The sequence below is a fragment of the Microtus pennsylvanicus genome, chromosome 11, assembly GCF_037038515.1.
Source record: "Microtus pennsylvanicus isolate mMicPen1 chromosome 11, mMicPen1.hap1, whole genome shotgun sequence".
Lineage (NCBI taxonomy): Eukaryota > Metazoa > Chordata > Mammalia > Rodentia > Cricetidae > Microtus > Microtus pennsylvanicus.
In genome coordinates, this window is record NC_134589.1 from 58,434,747 (window position 1) to 58,459,003 (window position 24,257).

General features: G+C 43.9%; 1 protein-coding gene across 1 annotated transcript in view; it reads right to left on the bottom strand.

The window, feature by feature from the left end:
• The window catches only part of Tekt3 (tektin 3), a 37,338-nt gene extending 13,282 nt beyond the window's left edge, over nt 1-24,056 (bottom strand). Inside the window, exons 1-7 of the mRNA XM_075989583.1 lie at nt 24,006-24,056; nt 21,495-21,556; nt 19,894-20,501; nt 16,940-17,023; nt 7,204-7,274; nt 3,767-3,910; nt 755-977 (exon numbers count right to left, since the gene is read on the bottom strand). Of these exons, the coding sequence (XP_075845698.1) occupies nt 755-977; nt 3,767-3,910; nt 7,204-7,274; nt 16,940-17,023; nt 19,894-20,472 (1,101 nt within the window). The 5' untranslated portion in view covers nt 20,473-20,501; nt 21,495-21,556; nt 24,006-24,056. The remainder of the gene's footprint in view (nt 1-754; nt 978-3,766; nt 3,911-7,203; nt 7,275-16,939; nt 17,024-19,893; nt 20,502-21,494; nt 21,557-24,005) is intronic.
• Nucleotides 24,057-24,257: the final 201 nt, after the last annotated feature.

Here is a 24,257-nt window from a genome sequence, read left to right on the forward strand (position 1 = left end):
ACATGCAGGCAAAATACTCATACATAAAATAAAGGTAAATACTTTTAGGGGAAAAAAAGTGCCACATGATGAGGGCCATGTTCCATAGTACTTAGGAGCAAAGGCAGAAGGTCTTGCTTAGCTCGAAATGTGACTTCTGCATCAGCCTTTACTCAATCATCACTGTAAAACTCCTACATCCCCAGCACAGAGCACTTCACAACTCGGGAATACTCAGGAATACCTTTTTGCTTCCTGCATTTGGTCCCGTCGTCCAGAAAAGGGATCTGAAATGACTGACCCAAATGAACTCCCTCCCCACCGTGTGTTCTACTAAGTCCACATCCTAGGTATATACGGCGATTCATTAAGCTTTATCATAATATTTTTGTTTCCATTAAATACTAAGAGTCTCTCCCTGTATAGTGCATTCTTTGTGCTCCAAATACCAGTGAATTCCCGTTTCATTTTGACACCTGGCTACAGCCTGAAATAAATGGCATGCTTTGTACTGCTTTTAATTTTCCTCAGTCTGGATGGCCAGGAAGTCATGCGACTTATGGAGCTTTCCTGGAGGTGGTGAGAGATTTGTAGTCTCAGAGTGCCCTGCCTTGCCCATGGCAAATATGGGGAACAAATGATTGATTTAGTTTTTCATTTTCCAATCTTGGGGGGTAAAGCCAGGGGCCTTGCATGGGCCAAGCAAACCCTTTACCCCTGAACTCTTCCCCCAGCCTTGGGTATAGTTCCGAGACCAAGCTAGCTCCTTCTTTACCTTCGATAAGTGAACGTGGATCTTATTCTTAGCGTCTGCGGTCTCGGCAATGCGATTGGTGAAAGCCAAGTTCACTTTGTTGAACTGGTTCCACATCTCATTGGCTGTCACAACCAGGAGGTTCTCAATGTCATCCCTCAGCTTGGTGGAGGCTGCCCTCTCACTCTGGGAGCGGAGAATATTGTCATCTGTAAACTTGGCCCACGACTCGGGCACAGACACCCTGGAAATGGGAAGAGAGACGATGGCGACAATGAGGCGTCAACCCAGAGGGTCTGCAGGGACAGTGCATGCTGTGAGAGAAAGGCTCCAGTGCCACCCATCCTAGACAGGCTGCATGAGATGGGAACAACAGCAAAGTCTATTTGAACCAATAGTGCATGAGTAGGCATGAAGTAATTCTCCCGCCAGAGTGGGGATGGATCGCTGAAGAGCAAGAGCATGTAAGGTCTTTACAGATGTGTCCAGACCAGCCCAATAAAGAGAAGCAAAAATATCAACCTTGGGAGTAGCCAAAGGTGTGCCAATGAAAACAGCAGGGCCCTGAGAACCCCTTTTCAGAAGAGTAAAAAGAGAAGCGCTCACTTGCAGCGGTGATGTGTATAGGAAGGGCTGCTGTCTCCAGTTGACCTGCAGCTGGTGATGTGTGTAGGAAGGGCTGCTGTCTCCAGCTGACCTGCAGCTGGTGATGTGTGTAGGAAGGGCTGCTGTCTGCAGCTGACCTGCAGCTGGTGATGTGTGTAGGAAGGCTGCTGTCTCCAGCTGACCTACAGCTGGTGATGTGTGTAGGAAGGGCTGCTGTCTGCAGCTGACCTGCAGCTGGTGATGTGTGTAGGAAGGGCTGCTGTCTGCAGCTGACCTGCAGCTGGTGATGTGTGTAGGAAGGGCTGCTGTCTCCAGCAGCTGACCTGCAGCTGGTGATGTGTGTAGGAAGGGCTGCTGTCTAGCAACTGACTTGTAACTGATCTGCAGCTGGAGATTTGTGTAGGAAGGGCTGCTGTCTAGCAACTGAGAATGTTAAACTGGTTTGATCTTGCTGGGCAATAGGTAAGCAACGCAGACTAAGAGTTTGTAACTCAAAAATTCCCAAGAAAATAGTGTTCCCAAAGTCAGAGATGGAAGGACATTCATTTCAGCAATATTCATATAAAGCTTGGGAAGCTTAGAAATGGCCTAAATGAATGAAAGAACGGGTTAGATTAATATGTGTGGGAAATCTGTGTGGCATGAAAATTCACAAATATTTACTTCATGAATCTATATTAGCCTAGAAACACTAAACTCAAAAACAGCATCATTGATGCAGCATGCAGCAAAAAGTGGGCTAGGTGTGTTGAAATGGCATGTGGGCAATACCATTCTTTAAGGTTACAAACGAGCATCTGTCCATCGAGGGACACATAGATGGACTAAGGACCCGTTGTCCACATTGGGTGTCTCTCGTTGGTAGATAAGCGATATCTGTTTGCCTGTTCTTATAATAACATATTGAATAGGACTCAATGTTGTCTAGACCCAAAATAATGTCATAGATGCTCCTTACATTTTGTAAGGGATAGAAAAGAACTTCTGCAAAAATTGGGGGCCTTAAAAAGCTCTCAGCTCTCCTTGAGCCAAGTAAGGCAGCATGTACGGATTACACAGGGTCTGGTTCTGATTCACAGCTGAACAGCAAACACCCGAGGGGTAACTGATACTGTAGCTCTCAAGAAAGTCACTGTGGGACAAGACACCCAGAGGACAGAATCAATTTTGGAGTCACTTTAGGGGTAGTGCGTAGACACAGGTGCGGGGGAAACTGTGAGGATCTTTACAGGGTGGTGAAAACTCTCCATCCACGTGTGGCTGTGTGCCACGGACATTCAGATACGACAGAGCCACTGCCACGCCGTGCTGCTCCACCATTTTATTCTATGTAAACATCACTCCATCAAACTTGGTTATTTTTAAAAGGAAGTGGCAGTCTCAGCTAAGCCCTGCCCAACTAGGTATCCAGGGGTCTGGCAAAGAACTACCAGAAAGGCAAATGGAACAAGCATTGGTGAGAAAGGCATGCATGGCTCCCAGCCGGTGCCCACAGGGCATCTAGGAACTGGCAATGTCTGGTTTCCTTTTTGTCTATGCTTTTCTACGTAACAAGGTGCCATTTTCATGTTAGAAAAAAAATTATATGTTTGCAGAATACAGAGTGGTTCAGTCCCCAAGGCCTGGCTCTACTAGAATGAAATCTCATTGAAAACTGAGCAAGGCCAAGGGCGTCTCTCATCTTGGGGCATCTGGCGATGCTTTGCATAACCCATTTTAACTTGTCTTTACATCAGTGCATTGTTGGGCAGGACAGCCTTAAAGTCAGTAACCTCTCAACCTGTGGGTCACGACCCACCCCCCTTGGCAAACATCTATCTCCAAAAAAAATATTTACATTATGATTCATAGCAGTAGCAAAATTAGTTATGAAGTAGCACTAATTTTATGGTTGGGGTCACCATAACACGAGGAACTGTATTAAAGGGTCACAGCATTAGGAAGGCTAAGAAGTACGGCTTTAAGTAATGAGTGGGTCCTCAAGAAGCATCAATGCCTGTGTATATGCGCTTTACCTTGAGGTTCTAGGAATAAATGCAGACAGACATACCCCTCACAGAGTCGCATCCCTGCCTGCATTCATGCCTTTCTGGAGAAAATGAGGTCGTTCTCGTAGGAGTTGGTCAGTGTCCCAGAGTGGGCTATTATTGAAGTAAGTTCGCCTTTTATTTCTGCCAATACTCATTTACCCTTCTGTTTCTTCGGCCCAAAATCTCTCACAAGAAATTGCCACCGTGGACTTTCAAGACTCCAGAAACGGGAAACTAAGAAGTTTCTGTTCCTTATAAATCACCGAGTCTTGGGGGATTCCGTGATAGTTGTAAAAAGACAACAAAATATGGAGTAGTATAACCTGTATACCACACCACTATGAACGCAGAGGGCACGAACGACATTACAATCTCAGAACGGCGTGTGCCGGCTTACGTTGCGTCAACTCTCTCCACTCCCCGGAAGTAGCTGACGCCCTCCGAAGTGTTGCGCAGGTCCTTGCATTTCCCGTCGATGCGGAGGGCTGTTTGTTTATCGCTCAAGTCTTTCTCCAGCTCGTGCTGGGCTGCTCTGTCTGAGCTACGACACACGGGGGAGAGAAGAGAGACAAGTTTCCAGGCAGGCAATGACTTCCCAAGCCACCAGGCATCGCCCCTCTAAGGTGGAACCTTCTACAACTCCCCTCCATCAAAACAATCAACTCCCACTCCAAAGGAGCATCTGTGGAGATGGTCACGGTCCTGAGGACCTCACCCTGACCTGCCCCATCCTGCCCCACCCCTCCCCACCTTGCCCCACCCTGCCCTGCCACATTTCCTGTCCATGGGGTCTAGGCAAGTGGGCAGAGTCCACTGGTTGGCAGTCATAGGTCCATTTCTGTGCCTTCCTCTCTTCCTTCCCGTTCATTTTCTATATTCTCTCCCCTTTCCCTATGCTTTGAATATAATTTCCCGCAGAACCCATGAGACATACACATCAAAACCTCCCTCAATCCATTGGCGACCTAAGTTTGTGGCCATGTTGTGGCACAGATGTTCCCCAGGAGATATAAACTAAGAGTCAGAATCAGGTTCTAAAGAGTGCTTGGAGTGAAGTCGAGGAGCTGGCAGTTCACCTCAACACTCTGCCCCAGCAGCCCAGCTACTGGGAGAGAAGAGACCCCGGGAATCTCAGAGATAGTCTTGCCCAAATTCCAGGGAGAGAGATGACCCACAAGTCATGCCCAGAGACTAACCCTGGAGGAGAGGTGGGCATGGGTGACAGGTGAAACATATCTTCGTTCATGGTCACTGCTCACTTAATAAATAATTTTTGTGTGAACCTGAGAAATAGTGAACACAGCAGAAACTCTTCTCCAAGAAGTTTGTCCTACCATGAGCCCATAGACAGTACATACACTACACGGGAAGCTGAAGTGGCTAGAAGATCATGGCAAAAACCAAAAGAGGAACCAAGAACCCCAGAGCAGGTGCTGTGACTTTACACAGGGTGGACAGGAGAGAGCTCATCAGATGACACTGAACCCTGGTTGTCAGTAAGGACAACCAGGTCACACACGTTGGATGGTGGACGCTGCCAAGGCCCAAGTTTTCTCCAAAGAGAGACTGGAGACTGCTGACTTGCCTTTTAGCTAGACCATTCTGTTGCTGTACTGAGGACCCACTGCTGAAGACCTGGGAAGACACGCTAGGAGCCACAGCAGTGACTATGAAGGAGGGAGACAGCAGGGACTAAGGAGACAGCCGAGGAGGTAAGAAGTATTCGGCTTCTGGGTAAGTTTAAGAACCAAGCCAATCTCCCACGAGGTTGGACTTCAGTGAGAATCAAGAGCTCAGCTGACTCACTGGATTGACAGAATTCCATCACTGGAGTTGGGAGACACATGGGTGAAAAGAGGATCTGGGGGACTTCGGGTGACACCCTAAGCCTGTGTGCTCCTTCCACACCCAAACGTAGACCCCAGTAGGCTGCTGACATTTGGGAAAGTTGAGAGCTCTTAGCATGTGGCCTGTGAGAAGCAGGACAACTGGCTGATTGTTCACATCTATGCTTCTAGAACCATAAGCAAAGCTGAGCACAGGAACTGCTTGGCAAAGATTGCTTTCGGTGGAATGAACTGATGCCAGCAGCTTCACTCTCCATGGCCTGTGCCTTCAGACAAATCACTTCCATAAAGCTTTAGCTTTTTATGTAAGGTAGAAATGAGAGCAGCTCCAGGCAAACCATCTGTATCTTATGAATCTTATGGGAGAATACATATGCAAAAAGATGCCTCCCCTTGACACGGCTGAGCCTCCAGCATTGAGTTATTATGTTGGGACTCTGGACTAGAAGATTTGTATTGTTTGTGATCTAGGAGCAGCACATCCCATGGGCTTCCTCTCTTGGGATGACATCTTTGATGGGAGGGGAGCCTGTTAGTCTACCTGGGAAGGTATGTGAGGTGGTACGTCGTTCACTTGTCATATAAACAAAGATGTCAATAGCCCTGGGTGCTATGTTAGTGCCCAGGGAAGTTTCGTTTTCAACTGATGTGCATTCTGAGAGTGTGACAGTCACATTCAAAGCAAGTGGAGACAGTACAATAGAAAAGGCACCCAGGGAGGTGAGGTCAGCACCGTCCACTATAGATGTAAACAAAGGCAAGCTCCTTAAAGGGTCACCAACAAAAATCCAAGCAAATGAATACGCATGGTCAGGACCTTGTACAAGGGCCTGTAATACAACCAAGGGAGGCAATCAGCAATGTGGACTTACAGAGAGATGTGGTCATCTCAGCATGGAACAATGATGCCCACGGAAAGTCAAGGACACAAGACCTAACAGCAGATTCTTGATTATGAACGAAAATGGGGATCAGGACAGACTCTATGAAACTTTGCTAAATGTAGATTCTAGAATTCTTAAAGAAGTCATGAGTTCAGATCAGAACTACCTGTCCATTAGTCAAATCACGCTGGCAGCCTCTGAAACGGATTGTGCATCTCACCAATTGCTGAGTAATAGAGCTTTCTAATGCCACCTCCAGAGGACCGCAGCATGCAAACCTCACCAACCTTTCCGGGGTTGACTCCATGGCACAGGTTGGCAAACTAAGCAGGTAGTGATTTGATGCCTCTGTGGCACTTATTAGCTGAGGTGAACCACATGTCATCTTTGGTAATGACAGCATATACGTGGCCATCATTTCATTGAGGGAGGGGTGTTTTCAACACTGCTTCTTTGTGTGACCACAGCCAACACAGACCTTTGGAGGGCTGTTAGTCAGCAGACTCAGCCAGTAACTTTTCTATTCTGACAGCCGTTACCATAACTAAAGAACTGCCTCTTCTTCTCCTTTCCCATTCTTCCACCCTTGCCATAGAGTGAGAGGCCAAGAACCCAAGCCTTGAGGGAGTTGTATTCCAGCAGAGAACAGGAGTAGTGCCTAACAGTAGCACTGTGGGCACAGCGAATGCCATGATGATGTAATCAGAAGATGTGTGTCTTCACGGAAATATGAAAACCAAGTGCCAGGATGGAACACAGGCCTCAAAGTAAGAGTCTTGAGTTAAAGGACATTGGCCATCCTTCCCACAGCATCCCCAAATTAGTTTTGAAATAAAAATCGAAAACAAGATCCCAAGTGCTCATCCTCACCTCCGAATAAAAATGTGTATATGTGTGTGCCCATGTGCCCAGATGTGTGTGTGCCTGTCCATGCCTGTCCGTGCGTGTGTATGTGTGCCTGTCTGTGTGTGTATGTGTGCCTGTCCATGTGTGCATGTGTGTGTGCACCCATGTGCTCTTAAGATGTGCTAAGAGCAGTGTGCCCAGGAGGCAGAAGCACAGTTCAATGCTGGGTTTAAACTGGATAGAGGGGAAATGCTTACGCGAGTTGGGCAATCGCCTTATCCAGATGTCGCCTCATTCTTTCTTGACAACACAGAATGCCATCAACTTCCTACTCAATTGAAAAACAAAACCACACATTAACGCTTTCATTGAGTATATCATCCAAAGCCCTCGGCACTCAAATCCGTCAATAAACAAACTTTTTATTTGTTGAAAATCTGTGATGATAAGCATTAAAAAGAAATTTATATCTATTCATTTACCTGCGTGCCCCATGATAATACAAATTAGTCTTCCCTAATTAGTGTTCCTTTCTACTCTATCTTTGTCTGTAACAAAAACAAAACAACAACCAAAACCCTAAAATTCTGGTGATGTGAAAGACTGAACTTGACTGATACCTTTTTCCTCAACAGCTTTTCCGCAAAAGTAAAGAAAACCAGTGAAGACCGGGCCCTGGGAGCGTCTCTGTGGTGGTACATGCAATAATAACGGGTAAAGCCCTGTGTTTCAAACATGGAAATTGACTTCCACCCTGGAGGTCGACCACCTGATGCCATGCTGTGCCCTTGGCTCAGTCCCTACACTTGAAACAACACCTGTGTTAGCCGTGCCATTCATTGAGCAAATGTGTGGCATACTGAGGCTACAATGATATATGTACTACTTCATAGCATGCAAATATCAATTTCCCTCTGAAATTAACATGAACATTAGAAAATTTGTAAACTCAACATCTTTTAGAAATTTTTGTAAGTGTACACAATCATTTTTATCATTTTCTCAAGTAAAAAGTGGTCATCCTTAACACTTGGTTTGTGGCATTTTGAACTTGGATGCTCTCCCGTGACATTAAACAATGCTGTACAAACAATCAGTGTAAACATGTAGACACCGCCACGGGTCATGCCTGTTTCCAAGGCTTGGCAAGGAAAGGAAAAATTCCCTTCCGCGAAGTTGCATTTATCTACAGGGATAAATGGGTCTGCCTTCCTTGGGCACACCAGGGAGCCAGGTAGCCAGCTAGCTTCCAACTCTCGCCAATGTGACAGAACGTGCCCAAGACAAACAGCCAAGCTGCCTGTGTTTGCAGGCTAATATAAGGATGTATTTGATGTTCTTAGTGTATTTAAAATGCTCTTCTTAGCCACATGTGGTGGTGGCTCCTGTAGTCTCAGGCACAAGGAAGGCTGAGAGACTGAGGAGTTTAAGTCTAAGGCTAGCCTGGGGTAGAGTAGGAGACCCCTACCTCAAAACAAAACAAAAAATAAGAATCAATCTTTTCTGTCAGAAATGATATAATTTTATGCATGATGATTTTTATATTGACACTGTGTTTTTTATATTAACGTAATTTCCATAATGCTAAAATCTATCAATTTTTTGATTTCTGTCTCTGTTAATTTGATTATGATGTTTTCTTCACTCTGAGATTATGACTCACCTGCTAGTTATCTTCTTTTATTGTTTAACTTAAAGTATTGAATAAGGCACTGCAGGGAGCGGGGAGCTCAGGCAGTAAAGCAATTCTTTTGCAAGCACAAGGACCTGAGTTTGACTCCCACAACCTATACAAAGACGCCAGACAAGATGGCCTGAGGAGACTGTGACCAGCAGATCCCTGAAGCTTGCTGGACAGCCAGTCTAACCTAATTGATGAACTCTGGGCATAGGTAGATAGGTAGATAGATAGACAGACAGACAGACAGACAGACAGACAGACAGACAGAGAAATAGCATTCCAGAGAATGGCAGTTAATGTTATCCTCTGGCCTTTACATGCATGCACATACACAAATATGTGCAATTCCATATACATATTAACATGCCACATATATGTTTAGACAGTACTGAATATGCTTAAAATGTTAAACCTGCTGTCTGATTCTTAAGTGCTCAGGATTGGTGGAATCAACAACTAAGAGTTTTCTCAGTTCCCCTGTTGTAGCAAAGTTCTGCCTGCTCTTACAAACAGCCATGGGATACTAAGAATCTTAGATATTTGTATTATTTAATTTTCATCTGTCTTGGTGGCATGTAAAGAAGGGGTAGAGGAGAAAGGAGAGAGAGAGAGGGAGAGAGAGAGAGAGATCAAAGGATGCATGGAGTCCTGCCTAGACAGCATCATGTATGTGCAGTGTGCTTTCACATACAATGCAAGTAGTAGAATTTCCTGGGATTTCCAGTGGGAAAATGCATGTTATACTTCGATATTTTTTTATCTTTAAACAGTAGTTTTTATTTGTGAATTCAAATAAAGTCAGACAAAGAAGAGCAGACGGTTTAAGAAAGAGGAATTTTCATGAGCAAGGAAAGTCTAGAAATGGGACCTGTGAAGCTGTCCAGTGTTAGCTGACCTGCTAACATTGCATTCATACTTGCAGCGGTGCTGTGCTCAGTGTTAGCTGACCTGTCAATCCGCATTCATACCTGCAGTGGGGTTGTGCCCAGTGTTAGCTGAACCGTCAGTCTACACTCATACCTGCAGTGGAACTATGCATGGTGCAGCCATCCTTTCCCTGCCTTGAGATGAATGCTTACAGAAGGTTGCTGTGGGACAATGATCTTGTACACTGTAAAGATTTGTCACTTATATTGCTTTAATAAAATGCTGTTTGGCCAGTAGCCAGGCAGTAAGTATAGGCAGAGCAACCAGAACAGAAGAATTCAGGGAAGAGGAAAGAGTCAATCTGAAGTTGTTACCCAGATGCAGAGGAAGCAAGCTGAGAATGCCTCGCTGATAAAAGGTACCAAGCCATGGGGCTCACATAGACAAGAATTATGAGTTAATGTAGGATGTAAAAGTTAATAAGAACCTGAGCTAATAGGCCAACCAGTTTGTGATTAATGTAGACCTCTATGTGTTTCTTTGGGACTGAACAGCTGTGGGACCGGGCGGGACAGAAATCTCTGTCAACAGAAGGTAGTGGGTATGTGCAGAAGGAAGAGGCCGTGGAGGTGGCCTGTTTCGGGGAGCACTACTTGTTTGTTCCAGGCCGTCTGGCTAGCTTAGATCCAAAATAATCACACATAACTATATTATTTAAAACACTGCTTGGCCTATTAACTCTAACTACTTATCAGCTAGCTCTTACATTTTAACTTAACCCATCTCCATTAATCTGTTTATTGCCACATGGCATTGGCTTACTAGCAAAATTTCAGCATGTCTGACTCTAGTGGCTCCATGGTGTCTCACTCTCCACCTTCCTTCTCCCAGCATTCAGTCCAGTTTTCCTCACCCACCTAAGTTCTGCCCTATCAACAGGCCAAGGCAGTTTCTTTATTTATTAACCAATAAAAGCAACACATAGACAGAAGGACCTCCCACACCAGTGGCCCAGGTCCAATGAGCCCATGACTGCAGCCTCTGGCATAGCATAGCACAGGGAAGTGGGCCTGAAATTCTGGACTGTGTCACAGGGAGGAATAAATAAAGTCAGTGCATGCCTAGACTTGGAGACAAAGAAGTGACACCACACAGTGATCTGACTTCCCAGAGAGTCTCAAAATATCCGTGTAGTATTTGGTGACTACCTGGTCTCACCAACAGGACTGTGGGCAAAAGCCAAACAGGAACTTTGCCTTGGTGATGGAGGAACCTTGGGTTAAGCCTTCTCACAGAGCAGGTGAAACCTTCACAGTGCATCTCCTGCTGTCACCACCTCCTATGAACTGTCTTCCTAGGGCGGTGTTGCATGGAGTGGGGGTGTCAGAGTAGAGACTCTGCAGCCTTTTCCTTCCCACCATCCTGAGTGAAAACATGTTGCCTTGCTCTCCCAAGTCTTGGTGCAACTATAGCTACACACCTGCTTCAATATCAGCCAGCACTAGTTCAGATGCCAGATTAGCCACTGGTTAACTCTGCCCAGAGATTAATTATAAAGTAAATGTAAGGCCTATGACACTTTCCCAGGCCTTCACACCGATAACTAAGTGCTTAGTCCAGAAATTATTAGACTTTTTCTGTTTATAACCTCCTTGGCCTGGGAGATTTTTAGATACTCTTAAATCTACTTAAAATAGGTATACAGATCAAATATTCAGTGATAACAAATCAAACAGAAATTCATTTAAAACAGTTCTTTGAGCCAGACGGTGGTGGCACATGCCTTTAATCCCAGCACTTGGAAGGCAGAGGCAGGTGGATCTCTGTGAGTTCAAGGCTATCCTGGTCTACAGAGTGAGTTCCAGGACAGCCCAAGCTACACAGAGAAACCCTGTCTCAGCAAACCAAAACCAAACAAATAAAACAAAAAACAAACAGAAAACCAATTCTTGGGCATACACATAATTTTGCAACTTATTAAAAACAAAGCAAAGACTTGCATAATAATGAGCTTATTCACATTTGCATAGAGTTAGGTCTAGGCTGAGTATTTGACACTGCAGGACAGAGTGCCTTTGGGTGTCTTTCAGAGTTGGTTTCATGTCCTCTGTACCATAAATGCCGCTTATATAAATACATAGAACAGAAGGGGGCATTACATTCAGGGCCATTTTAGAAGTTGTTGGAAATTCAGTCTTAATCCCAAGTTAAAATTCATTTAAGAACTAAAATATTTTTATGGAAACTAAAGCCAGCAATTTTTAAAACCAGATGTTTGAGCTATATAATGCAAAGGCACACTAGTTTTATACTTGTATCCTGAGGGATGATGGGAGAGAAATATTAAACGTCTCTGTTTCCTGTAATTCAACCATCATGTTTCTATAACCACAGAAAATTATGTAGAGAAAAACATTGCAATTCCTAACATACGATAGTCTCAACTCTGAGATGAGGTGTTTCCGGCAGCATTGTGATGGAGGAAGGTCATTGGCTAATAAAGGAACTGCCTCGGCCCATGTTTTTGGTTAGGACATAGGTAGGTGGAGTAAACAGAACAGAATGCCGGGAGGAAAAGGAAGTGAGGTCAGACTCCGCAGCTCTCCTCTCTGGAGCAGACGCTTCAGAGAGACACCATGCCCCAGCTCCGACCCAGGATGGACTTAGGCTAGAATCTTCCCGGTAAGACCGGTGTTCACAGATTATTAGAGATGGGTTGATCAGGATGTGAGAATTAGCCTAGAAGAGGCTAGATAGGAATGGGCCAGAGCAGTGTTTAAATGAATACAGTGTCTGTGTAATTATTTCGGGGCATAAGCTAGCCGGGCAGGCGGCTGGGGTGTTGGGGACGCAGCCCCGCTGCGCCCATATTACTACAAATGGTACCCAACGTGGGGCTCGAACCCACGACCCTGAGATTAAGAGTCTCATGCTCTACCGACTGAGCTAGCCGGGCAGGCGGCTGGGGTGTTGGGGACGAAGCCCCACCGCCCATATTACTACAGCATTGCTGCAGTGTTGCATGCATGTATGGCATGCACAGTGCAAAGTGCATTCAGAACCAAGGCTGCAGTGCAGTCACATGTTCCAACATGGATGAACACTTCCAAAGACCTCAGGATCCTTGCAAGTTTGGTTTTGGTTAATTTTTAATTTTGAATATTTAGAACTCTTGCACTACTGCCAAATGTTTATGACCCCCGTACATTCCATTACACAGCCGCAGAGGGGACTGCCACCCACAGTGAAAGAAGCCCGAGCTTAGCAGACAGTCAGTGTTCAGGAGGCCGGAGGTCTTCTAGCAGCTCCTTTCTCCAACCTTAAACATTCCTTCCTGGATTGAGGAGGGAAGCACATAAAACCCGAGATGTAAACAAAACTTGCAAGGCCCCAGGCTTCTGGAAGTTCAGAGATTCACTAAGCCTCTGCAGAAGGTGACTGGAGCAGGAAGGTTGCTGGGGAAGAACAGATACAGGCTTGGGCCTTGCTGCCTTCAAGTTGTGCATGGAGATCCAAGGATGTAGCTTTTGTGTGTCAGTCACCCCCACTGGGCTGGGCTGTTCAGAAATACAACTGAAAATCATCAAAACCAAAGCCAGGGCACGTCCATCACCTGGACCCAAAAGGCAAGCACCTCTTAGCTGTCACCACCATGCTTTAGCCTCCCCTGGACCTCCTAGGCACCCACTAACCTACACTGAGTTGCTAAAGAATTCTCTACTATGGGAATGTCCATTAGGGCGTTTTCACTTTGGGGCTGTTCTGCATACTGTTCCTATACATATTCCCACGCAAACTTTTCCCTCTCGGCTCACGTTTTCTTTTCTCCTTGGGTGGATACCTGGGAGTAGAGTTGCTGGGTTATGTAGTAACTCTAATCATTTCCAAAGTAGATGCATCGTTTTACATTCCCACCAGCAATGTGCACCGATTCTGACCCCTCCATAGTCTCAGCTTTTATTTTCTGTTTGGTCATCACCATCCTAGTGGGTATAAATGAGTCCCATTATAAAGGTCATTTATATTTTCTTAGAGACGAATCATTCTTAGTGGTTTCACGCCTTCTCCCTGGAGAACTGACTCGACAACTTGACCATTTTTAAAAACTGGATTACTTATTTTTCCCTAAAACTTTTCATCACTATTTATATAGACCAGATACAAGCCCATATCAGATTTATGATACGTGAAGATTTTTAATGATAATCTTTGACGCATCAGTTTTTCAGTTTTGGTGATGTGGCTTATCTTAGTGTCAGGTTCTAAAACTCTGTCACCGATTCCAGTGTCAGAATTATTTGTGCATGCCTTCCCTGAGCATTTGGTCATTTTAACTTTTACTCTTAAAAGTCTTCCACCATTTTATGTAATGTTTTTGTATGGCACAGTTTAGGGATGTGAGTTCTTTATTTTTGCACATGGATATCCAACTGTCCAAGGACTGTTTTTTTTGGAAACCATTCTTTTCTTATTGAATGTCCTTGGCATGCTTGTCAAAGACCAACAGATGGTTACTGTGAGTGTCTGTATCTCAGTACTCAAGCTCTGTCCCATTGATCTGTCTCTATGTGTTACACTATCTTATACATTATAATGTAGCAATACATTTTTACTGGGATGTTAGAATCCTCCAACTATCTTCTTTTTTGGTATTATTATAGCCCCCGTGAAACCCCTGGGCTTGCATATGAATTTTAGGATTGAGGCTTGTTGGCAGTACTTTCTGTCTCACCTGGATGCTGCAGTCATTAAGGCCCAAAGGAACACACAGAGGCCTACATTAATTATAAACGGATTGGCCTATTAGCTCAGTCTTCTTGTTAACTCTTATAACTTATATTAGTCCATAATACTTGTCTGTGTTAGCCACGTGGCTTGGTACCTTTTTCAGTGAGGCAGTCACATCTTGCTTGCTCTGTGTCTGGGTGATGACTGCAGACTGACTCTTTCCTCTTCCCAGAATTCTCCTGTTCTCATTACCCTGCCTCTACTTCCTGCCTGCCTGCCTGGTTGACCCACCTATACTTCCTTCCTAGCTACTGGCCAATCAGCATTTTATTAAACAAGTACAAGAAACAAATCTTTACAGAGTAAAACCATTGTCCCACAGCACTTTCCCCATCTTTTTTTTTAAAAAAAAAAAAACAAGAACTCTGAATCAAATCTCCTTTGTTTAGCTTTCTTCCTGATCATTATCCATACAACTCATAACCAACACGCTAAACAAAGAAAAACATTCATAATCCATTTTTAGGAATGTGGGCATAGTTTTCTAGGCTTGGGTGCTGATAATCTTACAGGGATCTAAAGAAAATTTAGAATTACTGTCAAATCCTGACTGGAATATTCTGTGAGGCTTGATCATCTCAGATTTGGATAGAAATCATGCTGAATCTGTGAACTCACCTAGGAAATGCTGCCATCTCAATACAGTCAAGCCATCCCTTCTATGAACATGGTATGTCCATTTATTTAGATCACATGTGGTTTCTTTCACATTTTTCTGTGTATGGTACACTAAAAAATGCCAGGTTTCAAAAAAACTTCTTGAAAATATCAAAGTATGTTTATTGACATGATCAAGTTAAGCCATTAAAATAGGCTTAGCATTTACTTCCTGCAGGGCACCTCACAAGAGTGAAAATAATGGGCCAAGGGACAGATCTTAAGTCCCCACTCACTTATGGTGGCAAAACAATGACAGATTGCTTAATGAACTCTGATATCCATCAGAGACAAGGAAAGAACAAAGTGCAGAGAAGGACCCATCATGGCAAAGTCATCCATGATGCCCCAGTTCCTAATCTCTCCTAGGTAGTGGAAGGGGCCGTGACTTAATGTAGTGGTCATTAAAAAAGTTCAAAATGATGTTAAAGAGAGACACTGATGGAGTGTTAGGATAAAAATCACTCGAATGACCTAACTATCTCAAAATAATTTCTCACCAAGGACTCCTTTTTTCCCTCAGGGATCAACAAAACAAAGAAAAAGCAGTGGGTCCCCGAAAATCTGGTTTGGGGACACAGAAGATGGGCCCGTCACAGCAGAAATTCTGTGATTCTGAGAGGGAAACAGGCTGAGAAATTAAAGGGAGGCAGAGCGGAAGGTCCCAGTGAACTTACATCCTCTGGGCATTGTCGAGTTGGGAATATCTCTCAGAAGAAGTAAAGAACTGGTGACCGTGCACATGGACCTAAAACACGGAGCAGGACAGTGTCTGGGAATTTCACGGGACTCGGCTTTCTGAGAAAGAGTTAAAGCTGACAGGAAGGTTCGAGGAGGCTGAAGCCAAGAACACTCCACCATCAATAGAAAGAAGTAGGTGACAGTAGGGCAGGCTGAGAATTGAGCTGGGAGGGAGGACAAGCAGACGCTGGATGTGACCAATACATACTTGATCCTTATCCTTATCATCATTGTCATCATCGTCATCATCATCATCATCGTCATCATTGTCATCATCACCGTCATCATCATTGTCATCATCATCATCGTCATCATTGTCATCATCATCATCATTACATGTCAATCAAAAATTTAAAAGCTGTTTGCAGAACACTTGAGGTAGAGAACTGGTGCTTAATTCAATGTCTCAGTCAAAGAAAGAGACTGGGAGTAGCCTCAAGCACCGGAGGATGGAACCCTTGACAGACTGCAGAGGAGTTACTGTAGGTAGCGCAGAAAGGTGAGAGTATTGAGAAGGAAATTAGACTTAGCAGGTGGAAAGTTCGAGAGCACCTGAAGAACCCACAGAATGGCAGGGAAACATCAGCTCTAGGGTGGTGGCTTGGCAGAGGACCAAACTTCCCCAGATGTTTATGCCCTTTGACACTGTGATGGCATCAAGCTACAGGGACCAGAGCCTGTGCCTTCCTTGGAGATGGAGCACAAACTACCAAGTGGTGTGTGGGATAAGGAAGTTACCAGACTGTTCAACACAGGAAGGCTGAGCTATGTCAAGCGGAGGCATCTTGACACTGTGAACGCTGGGGATTGAATAACCAAAGTTGTGTCTTACAGGGGTATGCAGTGATAAGGAAAATGGCCTCAGTGCCGTTTGAAATGAATGAAGGAGTCTTCTCATTCACAAATACTGTCTGGGAGCAATCTTGGAGACACGTGGATGTCAGTACTGTGTGACCCAGCGGTGTCTATCTAAGCATGCATGACAGATGACTCAAATGTTCCAAAAGCGACACGGATATGCATCCTGTGGGACCACAAGCACCTAATCTTCCTTTATTCTTTCCTGTTTTTTAAAAATTCTCATTCAACACATATTACTTATAAAACCAAGAAAATGGGCCTTTGCTAGGCACTATATTTACTTACAAATGACTATAGACAACACCATGGCTCTGATTTCTTCACTTAAACACACACTTGCAGCAAGAGTAAGAGGCTTCTCATTATTGAAGCATTCCCTCCCCCTCCCCCACGTTTACCGTCAGCAGTTCTTTTTCGGCTTCATCATGAACTTGGTCGATTCCCATTCTCTTCTCGCGGTGAAAGAGACACTCTCGGGCAACCTACAGATCCGCAGAGTACAAAACACGTCACTACAAACTGACCACAGCTGGGGACAAGAAGGGCTAGTGGCTTGTTTAAAATAAGTCAACAGGGACTCCCTAGTTGGACTTTGGGAGAGCTTAGCATAAGAAAGGCTGGTGTCTGCTTGGGATACTTTGAAAAAAAATGAAAATAAATCCCAATTTGGGAAACTGACAAAATGAATTCCTACCAGTTAGCAAGTAAGATAAATACTTGGTATCCGCCTACTGAAGAGAAACAGTTTTATTACATAAAACAAAGAGTTTGGGATATCAATTCTAAGTATTTTTTAACTGGCAAAAGTAAACATGAATGATTCATTTTCAAAATATTAAAATATTTGTGGAGCCAAATATCTAAAGCATTATCTTTAAAATCATTTGTCATTTTCCCAATTATAAATAATATGCTTTTACCTATTAAGAATTAAAATAGAGAAAACGTGATTGAGCCGTACCCATCACTCTTCTATTGTTTGGTTTTAATAAACGGAGGCAACAATGTCCTTACAATTTTATACTATTTTTTAAGGATCAAATTAAACATTATACTGGGGTTTTAAAATGTACTTTGAAGCAGAGAATGTTAATTATGACAATGGAAAATATCATAAACTGCTAACCATGAATTATGTCCGAGAGGTCATTATGTAGCTAAAATGCTTTTTCCAAACCTTTTCCATGACATAGAACTACTCTATGATGTTCAGCTTTTATAAGCATAAAATTTGAGCCATATTAGAATATGCTATTGAAACTCAACAGAGCAAATTTCTACTTTTTAATAGTATAAGTTACATTTACTGTATGAGAAGCTAGTGGGTTATGGGAACTGTGAGTATTTCAGTGGCTATTGCCACCGCGCTCTTCAGGACTCTCCCTTGGGTCCACGGCCCCACCAATGACATGTCAAAGTGCACACACTCTGCCCTAGATGGTCATTACTGCAATGGTCATAAGCTAGAAATGGTCACCTTATTGATTTAATCACTGCTGTGTTATTAAAATTTAACAATCTTCCTCCTATTAAGTGGTTGTTTGTATTTTCTCTTTTGAAGTTTATTTCTGTGTAACACTGTTGTAATCAGGACCTTCTGGTTCCATTTTGACAGTCTATGTTGTGATTCACAAGAACACTCGGCAGAAACTGCAGGAGAAATCTCACATCGGAACCAAGTCAGGGGTTCTGTCATCAGGAAGGGGGAGTGAGGCAAGCAACCGAGAGCCCTAGAGAAATTAAGTGATAGGGTATGTGGTCGTGGTTTGCAGGATATTTTCAATCCCAGAGCTAGGTCCCAGATAAGGCACTGGAGGCCTTAACAACCCAGGGTAAATTAATCCAAAAATATCCTATCTGAGCACCCCCAACCTCCCAGGGGATGCTGGAGCTTGTGCGTATTTATGTATTTATGGTTAGAGGAGAGAGGATGGGACAGAAGAGACGCTGGGCATCGATGCCCAACAGAGTCCTTGGATCACTAGACTTGTAGCCCCCTGGTCCTTAGTCTTATACTAAAAATATCATGTGACCTCCCGCGAGCGCTCCATATGGAGACAACTGGTGTTGGCTGCATTGGTTGAGATATAGACTAATTTATCTGCTTTCCCCAGCGTTAGGCATGGAATGTCTTCTTTCTGTGGTGCTGGGCATGATAGGGTTGGAGGGCCCATTGTGTGGTACAAGGGTCATAGGCGACGGGAGCCTACTCAAAGCCTAATCAGACACAGGCAATGAATTGAGTCCTGCCTGTATGACCATGACAACTGGCCTGCATTCGGTCTCATTTATCTAAGAAAAGAAGAATCTTAAACAATCAATTTCTAACAGGGTATCAGTTGATCATTTATGTCCTGAAAGGCAATTACGTTAACAAAGGGCTTACTTCATGACACAACTGAAAATATTTTCTTTTCTTTTTTTTATTTATTCATATTCATAGTTATTTATTTTGTTATTCTAAAATTTTATTGCATTGGTATGAGAAAATATTCTTGTTATATGACATTTTAACATTTTTATTTTATTTTTTTAAAAGAAAACTATCTTTTTCATTTTACATACCAATCCCAGTTCCCACTCCCTCCCTTAATTTTTTTAAGAAACTTTATCTGAATATGTATGTGTGCATGTTTGTGTGTGTCTACAGATATATATCTATATCTGTATGTGTGTGCAGGCACACACAAGTGTATGTTTGTGTTTGCAGGTATATGTGTGCATCTGTGTGTGTGTGTGTGTGTGTGTGTGTGTGTGTGTGTGTGTGTGTAAATGTCAAGGGCCAAGGTCAACCTTGAGTGCTGTGCTTCCTCAGACACCATCAACATCATTCTGAAACAGTTTCTCATTGACCTGGAACTCACTGATTAGGTTAGGCTGGCTGGCCAGTGACCCCAGTGATCCCCCTGCCTCCTCCCCCCCCCAGTGCTTGGATTGCCAGCACATTAATGCCATTCCCTGATGTTTCCTATGGGTTCTGGGGACCAAACTCAGGCCCTTCTACTTACAAGGCAAAGGTGTACCAACTGAGCCATTGCCCAGTTCCCATTAAATTACAATTTTCTAAAACGATTACTTTCTTAAATTTTCATCTTAATTTAGAGCCTGCAGAGATCAGCCCAGCCTTTTAAAGAGTTAATAAGATATCACATTCAGCTGAAAATACTGTCTAGCCTAATGGTGTTTCTTTAGTCTGCTTTGCTTTCTGAATTCGCTCAGAAACTCGTTATGGGTGATATATGTTTATATGACCATGGTTTAGCCATTACCAACCCCATTTACAGATTGATGGATGAGTGTGTTTCTATGACAGCTAAGCTGCAGTGCCTTTTGCCCCAACTCTCGGCCTTACCTGCAGAGGGGCTTCGGTCTCCATCAAAGCCCTCTCCAGCCTTCTCTTCAAATCAGTAAGTGCATTTGTCTCTCCAATCATTTCATCCAACTCATGCATGATTTCAGATTTCCAAAATGTTATGTCATTGACACGTTCTCCCAAGTTTTGGGTGGTGTCAACCTGGACCTTCCGGATTTGCTGGTATTTGTCTTGAATGAGGCGAGATGTGTCCACTCGGAATCTCTCTGAATTATGCCGTGAGCTATTGGACTCTTGGTAGTTGACTAAATTGGAGCGATACCAATCGTCGGGAGTATACCTTGTGAAGAGGGTGGTTCTGTTGGACACGAAGGGGAGCATGGTGCTCTCACAGACCCTCTGAGCTCTCGTGCAGTAAGGGGACAACGTTGGGTAGTTGGAGACTGTTTTATAGTACGTGTTCGGTCTCCATGGAAGGCTCAAGCTGTGTGACAAATTGTGATGGGGAAAGCGGTCCCGATAGCTCGATGTCACGGTACCAACAGCTGGTAGGAAACTGGTTGGTGCTGGCTGAGGGTGGGCATAAGTAGCCGTTAAAGTAGAGCCTACAAGCTCCATGGTGCCCAGACACAATTTGTGAATCTCTCCTGCAAAGGAGGAATGGAAGGAAAGAGGGAGGGAGGGAACAAAGGAAGGAAAGAATATCACATAATTTAATCTTATATAACAGTCCATAAAAAGTGGCATTAGACATAGTACCAGCTTTGGAGCACCCGGGCTCATTGGATATCTGTTCTCATATGTCATCAGTACTTCTTGATGATACTTTCAAAAAGTTTCCATCCCTGTGTCTCTGAAGTGTATGAAGTTAGTGTGCTTTTATATCGGCCATTTGAATTTTTGAAATTGAAATGTTTTTTAAAAACTAATAATATTGAGTGCAAACTCAAGAGCATGACCCTGTGTTTAAACAGATAGCTACCTCTACATACAGAAGATTCAAATCTTGCCATATGACAATGACACAAGACAAATTACTGAACCTTCGGCTGCCCTATCAGCCGGCCCAAGGGATCAAGGCCAGCACTCTCTTCTTTGAATTGTTCAAGCAGCCCTGCAGGAAGCAGTTCCTTAGCAGCACACCCCAGTCCCGTCACACCCAGCCTGTGAGCTGGGTGTGAAGATATGTCAAAGAAAGTATGAGACACCCCCTCTAAGAGCCTCCGGTATAGAAACTGTCAACCAGTTGTGTGGCTAGAATGTCATGGCCATGCTAAGTATTGGGACAACTGGGACAGCATTGGGCCAATGAAGGTTCACTTTTAAATTACCAGTTGAAATGAGTAAAGGGTGTCAAAGTCAGTCTCCCTTCTCCCCTCAAAGTCCTCTAGCTACTCAGAAGGAGTCACTGTGAATTCTCGTTACAGATTGTAGCTTTTCAAATTATTCCATTCACATGGAGCTAGATATGTTATTTATATTCTATAGACATCTACCTATGTGCTACTTACATGTGTAGAGCTTTTCAAAAGCAAAACACTGAGTTGAACAGTTATCATAATCATAATACATATTTTTTTTAGCTCAATACCTATCTAGGACCTTCTAGGAAGACCAGGACACTGTAGACTATGGCATACCTTTTTGAACTTAAGTATGATTCTTCTGGGGAGGTAATATCTCCCTATCCATAGACCTGTTACTAAAAAAGAAAAGAATCAAGTCACATTCAATTTGCTGCACTATGCAGATAAAAAGAAATAAGGCCCTCACTGATTAAACAGCTAGACACCAATGTCTTCTGAAAAACTGATTTGCAGAACTGTGTTCAAGTTAAAACCCACCCAGACCACATTGTAGAATAGCTGCCCGTGCCAGTGTGGCCCAGGGAACACTTGCTCCCTCCCTGTTTGCTGAGTTCTTCTTTCCTTTTGCTCCTAATCACTTTATACTGGCAACTCTTTACTTCAACTTTACTGGCAACTTTAAAGTTTGAAACTTTAAATATTGCTTTTCTTAAAAATAAGTTCAAAGCAACTTGAGGTGTTGGGGACCTTAAGGCTGCCTTCCTTCCAACCTTGTCAAATTTGGAAATAACAGTTTTCTTCTAGCAAACAACCTATCTGCTTGGTTTTGGTTAAAGCTTGACAATAAAGGATCCCAAATCCAGAAGTCACTTAGTACTCTGACAGTGGTATTTGAAGGGCATGCCACACGGATTTTTCTCACAACTGCAAATGTTGGCATCTTGAGATATCACAATCCAGAATTGTCCAAAATGAAACCACACAGCCATGGAAACGCAGGTTCATAAGCAACACAAGATACATGAACAGAGAAAAAGCCACACAGAGAGAACTTGGTTTTAGGGAAGGGATGGTCGAGGCACAGGACATAGAATTCATGTGTGGTGATAAGTTCCATGAGAACCAGCTATGTTATAACGCCAGCTGGAGCTCCAGCCATGCTTTAAAGCCACCCAGGACGCTGGAATAAAAATCATCCCTTGGTGATGTTTTATCAAAGTTCTCCACTGTCGTGCTGTTTAGGCTGTTATTGGTAAAGAAATCTGAAGGTATCATGGCCCAAGAAACGTTTAAAACTCAAACAGGATTCCTACCTACAACCATGGTAGGCTAGGCAAAACTGCACAGCTAAAAACCTGAATCCAATATTTGGAGCAGCTCCTCTCACACACTGGTCTACAGGCAACACGGGACAAATAAAGAGCTCTCTGATTGTTGCGTCATTGGGCTTGGAGGCAATTTCCAGATCACCATGGGAAAAACACATGAAATACGCCAGAGCTTGGCAGGCTCTATGTCTTGAGAGAGTGACCAGACTCCAGAGAGGCCTCCACAACTAGAAGCTGGACTCCAGAAAATGTAAACTATGCAAAAAACAGTTTAGAGGCCAGCATAGGGATGCACGTGAGCCTCTGATTGGGCATAATCCGCACGTGGATCCAGGGACCTGGGGGTGGAGTTGTCAGCCGAACTGTTGCTAGAGCATAGAAGGGAGGGATGCACTCTGAACTCAGCGAGCAAGATGAGAATACCACATTTCCAGGATGCAGTCAGTGAAGGTGTCAGCATGAGGCAGAAAGCCTCTAGCAAGGGAAATGTCCCCGACTCTAGTGTGCTTTCTGGTGCTGTAATAACACCACGGCCAAGAGCGACTTGAGGAGGAAAGGGCTTCTACGCTCTGATTATAGTCTGCCATTGAGGAAAGTTGGGGTAAGAACTCAAGCAGGAGCAGAAGCAGGAAGGAACCACAGAGGTCACTGGCTTGCTCTCTCCGTGGTTCACTCAGCTTGCCTTTCCACACGACTCTGGACCTCGGGCTGAAGACGCCCACAATGGGCCGGACCATCTCCCGTCAATCCTCAATCCATAATTAAGGCAATGCCCCTCAGCCTTGTCTACTACAGGCCAATCTAACCAAGGTGTTTTCTCAAGGCTTCTTCTTCCCAGATGGCCTGCACTTGTGCCAAACTGACAAAAACAAAACCTCATGAATATATCCCTTGAAAAAGTAAGGCAAAATACAAGATTTTTAAACAAAAGCCCAAAAGGATTCCCCAGCAAAGAATTTCCTTTACAAAGGCAAAGGGAATTATTCCAGACTGGAGCCTTGGATCCTAAAAAAATATGAAGAATGTCAGAAATGGCAAGAATGTGTGCATTGCTAAAACTTCTTCTAACTCCCAAGTTTCTTTAAAGGGGAGTTGCTTAAGGTAAAAGTAACAAAAATGTTGGATAATTTATCAGATAGAAGTAGACTATACGATAATAAGAGCACATTCCAAGTGTATGTGGCTGAAATGGATGATAGAATTTAAGCACAGCCTGTGGTATATTGAAATACGCACTGCGCACTTCAGAACTGCTCTTCTCGGAAGGTAAATAAGGACAACAGGCGCGCCTAAGCTTTCCAGCAGTGAGAACCGCAACACCATTTTTGTAGTTAACGCCCCCCCCCCCCCCCCCCCCCCGGGGACAGCCACCTTCTTTAACCCGACACTCTCACACGTTTCCCATGAAGCTTCCAGGGCTGGCGTCACATGTGGCATTAAACAGACCGAATGAAGCACCACACTGGGAATTAAAGAGTACCCCACAGCTATAAGACAGCTACACTCTGGCTAATACCTTTTATGTTGCGTCACACGATAATGTTTCCCCGCGAATGGTGAGCACGTCTGCGTATATGAGGGCAGGCTGAGCTCATCGGTGTCTACGCTTTGTAAGAGAGTTCTGGCCCAAACATCAAAACCTCTGAAAATTGATGTCCCGAAGTAATCTCTAAAAAAATAATAATTAAAAAAGAAGTTCTAACTAACAAGTCAAAATGAAGAAGGAGGGGGAGAAGGAAAAGCAAAGACATGACTGAAAAAGGGTGAA